This window comes from Berghia stephanieae, chromosome 3 (assembly GCF_034508935.2).
Source record: "Berghia stephanieae isolate SIO BIC M18660-M18661 chromosome 3, UCSD_Bste_1.3, whole genome shotgun sequence".
Lineage (NCBI taxonomy): Eukaryota > Metazoa > Mollusca > Gastropoda > Nudibranchia > Aeolidiidae > Berghia > Berghia stephanieae.
Genome location: NC_088362.1, coordinates 101807420 through 101812472, shown reverse-complemented (window position 1 = coordinate 101812472; position 5053 = coordinate 101807420). Strand labels below are relative to the sequence as shown.

General features: G+C 36.5%; 1 protein-coding gene across 1 annotated transcript in view; it reads right to left on the bottom strand.

Moving 5' to 3' along the window:
* Positions 1-252: 252 nt before the first annotated feature.
* The window catches only part of LOC144969000 (SH3 domain-containing protein Dlish-like), a 12415-nt gene continuing 7614 nt past the window's right edge, over positions 253-5053 (bottom strand). The window contains exon 4 of the mRNA XM_078907934.1: positions 253-3493. Coding sequence (XP_078764060.1) covers positions 3156-3493 — 338 coding nt within the window. The 3' untranslated portion in view covers positions 253-3155. The remainder of the gene's footprint in view (positions 3494-5053) is intronic.

Sequence of the window (5053 nt, the reverse complement as noted above, 5' to 3'; positions counted from 1 at the left end):
TAATAAAATAATAATAATAATAATAGAAATAATAATAATAATAATAATAATAATAATAATAATAATAATAATAATAATAATAATAATAATAATAATAATAATAATAATAATAATAGTAGTAGTAATAATAATAATAATAATAATAATAATAATAATAACAATGATTATGATGATGATGACGATGATGATGATGATGATGATGATGATGATGATGATGATGATGGTGGTGGTGGTGGTGGTGGTGGTGGTGGTGGTGGTGGTGGGGGTGGTGGTGAAAACAAAAATTCACTTATAAAGATTACAAAAATCAAAGTCGAGCTATTCATTAGTATGAATAGTTTCAACTAATGTAATTCTCATATTATTAGTTTGGAATAATCAAGGACATGGTCGTTAACTAACAAAAATCATAGCATTGTCATTCTAACTGACAGGCACCGTTAGAGATATTGTCTTTATTATGACCATTCAAAATGAATCACAGACATTCTCACAACCATTTTTGACGTGATTGGCCAAAGAAACGTGTGAAACTTGGTCTAGTTGCATGCTACCGGAGACTGCGAGAGTAACTCTCGCTGTCTCCGATACTACCCAACTTATGACCTGTATGTCGAAGTTTCTAATCCGGTGTACCACGCGAGAATGTCTCGCGGCCGCGAGGCTAACTCTAGAGTCTGTCTCACGTACGCCAATTTAACTCTAGAGTCCTTTTGGCGATAGAGTCATTCTGGCGTGCTACACCGGCATAAGTAGGCACACTACACATAATTCCGAATCACACAACATCACGAGAGTCAAATATCAGCGAGTTTAGAGAATCACCGGTCGTCTACCTATCACAATAAGCCTTATTATAAGGTAATATTGTAATGGTTACCTGTCACGCATCACACAGATTTACGTATCACACAAGTAAACCAACCCTGTGCTATACAGCGGAGATACCCTTCAGGTTTACCAGTAGAGTATCGCATTACTCATTACACATTTTGACCAACCCCATACCATTTAAGTACCATTAAGTTTATCAACCGCATAAAACATAATGTTTACATATCACATACGTTAACCAACCCTGTACCGAGTAAGTTTAACCAATAACGTATCATACACTTAATTATTTAAAACGCGGTTTTACCAACTTCTTATAACACAGTTTGCTAAATCGCGTATCACCAATCTTACGTAATACATAAGTCAACATTGGCTTGCTTTCCAATAGGGAATGAAATTAGCAGAAGAGTAGCGTCCCTTGATTGGACGTCACCGGCGAAGAAGTTATTAGAGAGAGAACGTCATTATGGTTTTGCGCATGCGTCTCTCGTCCTCGCTTCCTGTGAAACCGCGCGGTTAGTTAAATAGTTTCTCAGCGATCTTTAAGTTGACGTTCTCTCTGTAAGGTGACGTCCAATCAAGGGACGCTACTCTTCCGCTAATCTCATTCCCTATAACGTATCACACATTTTATGATTATTTAGTTGTTTTACTATAGTCAGTTCCACAACCCGTGTGAGCTCATTGGCGTGGTAGCTACACAACTTTCTGTTGGATTTTAATAGAAATTGACTCGAACACTAGAATTGTTAGTGACGTTAAGCCGATTTAATTTTTTTTCTGCATCGTTAACAGTACTATACTTTGAATTTTTCTTCTTCACCGTATAAAAAAAAAACGAGGGGTCTGGGATAAGTGAACATTTAGCTGTTTTACATTAAAAATATTAAACACAGTGAATTCTGTTGTGATTGTTGCAATTAATAGTTGACGTAGCTTGCTGTTGGGATTTCTTCATTCATTAACAACTGATAACAATATGGATTAAACATGCAAATTTGTCACAATGAGGAAACTTTACAAGTATTTCTCCAGAGAGGCGAAGCGCGAATTCTTTTTCCATGGCATGCCGCGAAGAATAGCAATATAATGGCACACAACCAGAAAGTCAGGGGGAGGGGGGGGGGGGGTCAAATTAATAATTATGTCATCTTAATTATGCATCTCTTGTATTTGAAAACTGCGGTTACTTTGAAAGATAATACTGTACAAAACGTGCACGGAATCTGTTTGGTGTTAAAGAATTTTAGATTCAGTGATATTTCACATTATTCCATTCAACACCCCCCGTGAACATATTTCAAGAATAACAATCATGTAACGTACTTGATAGGTGACTTGTGGGTTTTTCGTGACATGTCTTGTGCGATCTTTATGAGATGTCTTGCCCAGTCGGTTGGGGATTCTGTCTTTGTGAAAGGAATTTCCCTTCGTCTTATGGCGTAAAAATTTGGAGGATCCCGGTTTTTGACATCAATGTCTTTGTCCGAATAATGTAAAAGCAACATACCGGCTGCTTGTGTCGTCCAGGGGAAAAGATAAATTATAAACGCTGAGAGCCTGTTTTTAACGCTGTTAATTACTATTTAAATGATAATATCTATTATTACACTATTTGAAACAACCAAAAAAACTGTATTTTGCTAAGCTACGCCCACTGAATGCAACTTTGTTATGAATATTTTCCCCTCGGAAAAGAGAATCGACACATCATTACAGTAAACATTTTAAAGTTTGAGTCATATTTTATTGCAAACGATAAAAAGATGAAAGGAATTCGGCATTTTGAGATAACTATTTGGTCTATCACTATCAGAATTCAAAATTCATACCGTAACGCCGTAAGCCCGCATGCAAAAAATCACGGCACCACATCTCGTAACTTTGGAAGAATTTGCGATATTCCGTGCGCACGGGACTTGGAACGGACTATAGGGAATGAGATTAGCGGAAGAGTAGCGTCCCTTGATTGGACGTCACCTTACAGAGAGAACGTCAAAATGGTTTTGCGCATGCGTCTCTCTCGTCCTCGCTTTCGGTGAAGTGTCTCATGCCGCACAACCAACATGACGTTCTCTCTATAATAACTTTTCCGCTCGTGACTTCCAATCAAGGGACGCTACTCTTCCGCTAATCTCATTCCCTATAGCTGCGTATCACACGTGATTACAAATCAATCAATTTTACCAATTCTGTACTACCATGCACGTTTCCAACTAACATGTCACAGAGAATAATTTATAACAGGTTTTACCAATCTTTTATCACACATTATTACTAATCGTGTACAACTATCGTTCAGGATTACCAATCGACTGTCATACAGGTTTACCAACAATGTTTTTATTCACACTGTTATTCACTATTGCACTATTTGTATGCGTCACTGATGGCAAATCATTTAATGTTGATGGAATCCGTCTGACGTTTGTTTTTGGAATGTACCCATAACTTTGACTCCCTGGCGCATAGACCCAAAGCCAGCCATCTTCAATCTGATTGGCTAGGTCTGCGTACACTTGCTCTCCGCTCTTCACCGAGATATCATCCGAGGACTGAGCCACAAAATCATGCAAGGTCATGAGTTCCCTGACGTCATGGACACTAGAGGAAGAAGATTTTGTTTGGTTTTGGGGCTGCTGGGTTCTTGTAGGATCTGTCAGAGAAAAAAAACACACACACAAATTAGAAGATTTAGCCAATATGGCCAAAAATAAGATTTCAAAGGTGAAATCTAAAAATTTAAAAAAAAATTATATAAAATAAACCAATGGTAAAAGAAACAGAAACAGAAACAAAGAGAAAGACAAAATAAAAGAAAGAAACAGACGAAAAATACATTCAATGTCAAGTTGGCCAAAATAGAAATTCCATAATTTTGATGTTTTTGAAGATAAGCACAATTTGAGATGCATTCATTGCAAAATTCAGACCATTGACCATTCAGAATGAATCACAGACACTCGCACAACCATTTTTGTTGTCATTGATAAACCAAAAAAGAAATACAGTCTAGCCTTGATTGAGCTATGATGTAGTAAGTTAAATGAATAAATGGTAGTAAAGTTGTACACAATTTCCTGGATAAACAGCACTTTTTAATTATATATTTGAACCCAAGTTTAGTAAATCTCTATCTGGACATGGTGAAAACCACTGGGAGAAAATGGGCGGGGGGAGGGGGGTAATACAAAGAAACAAACCAAATAAAATGCATGACCTTGTGTAGAAATAAAAGGAATGATTTTACAATGTATCCAAAATAATGGCTACTGAGAGAAAGTTAAGCAATCAGGTAACGATGAATTTGAGCAAAAGATACATGAGATCAGTCAATTAAATGGTCAAGGCCAATGAGTGCAAGTTTTCAGACAGATTATTATAAATTTTATTAAATTATACCCGGTGTAGAGACTCACAAAGCCTATAGAGAGATAAAATGAGGTTAATAAATTGGTGAACACTGGATATTAAATTGGTAAAATGAGGTGCATAAATGGGCGAGCTCTAAGTATTAAATTCGTAAATTGAGGTGCATAAATTGGTAAGCACTAAACATCAAATCTATAAAATGAGGTGCATAAATTGGTAAGCACTAAATACCAAATCGGAAAATGGGGTGCGTAATTTGGCGAGCACTAAATATTTAATTGAGATATAATGTTTTTGATGGAATTAATGAGTTGAAAAACAATTAAAAACAACTGTAAAGCATAGGTCAGTATATTTGCATTGTAAGAGAATTATAATGCCAATTCATCTAAGCCGAGTCGAGAAATCATTATTACTATTACGATTTTGTTCATTGGCTGATGAAATCACTATTCGCAGTACTACTGCAAATAACTGAAATGAATGATATTATCAACTATTTGCAGTACTACTTCAAATAACGAAAACGAATGCTATCTACTTTTCGCAGTACATGTGCTACTGTGAATAATGAAAACGAACTTCTGCGAATAGAGGAAATCACTATTTGCAGTACTACTGCGAATAGAGGTGGCCTTTATCCATCTGGTTCCAATCGTCTCACAACGGTATTATGTCGGAGTGGACTTGGTGTATAATCAGTGGACTGCCGTACTCTGGGAAAACACGTATTTCGCGAGATTTCGCGATTTTGAGAGTTTTTGCCAAGACGAGGAACATTTAAATCGATCGAGATCGAGATTCGAAATTTGAGTTTTCTGGCCAAATTTTTAAATACGCGTTT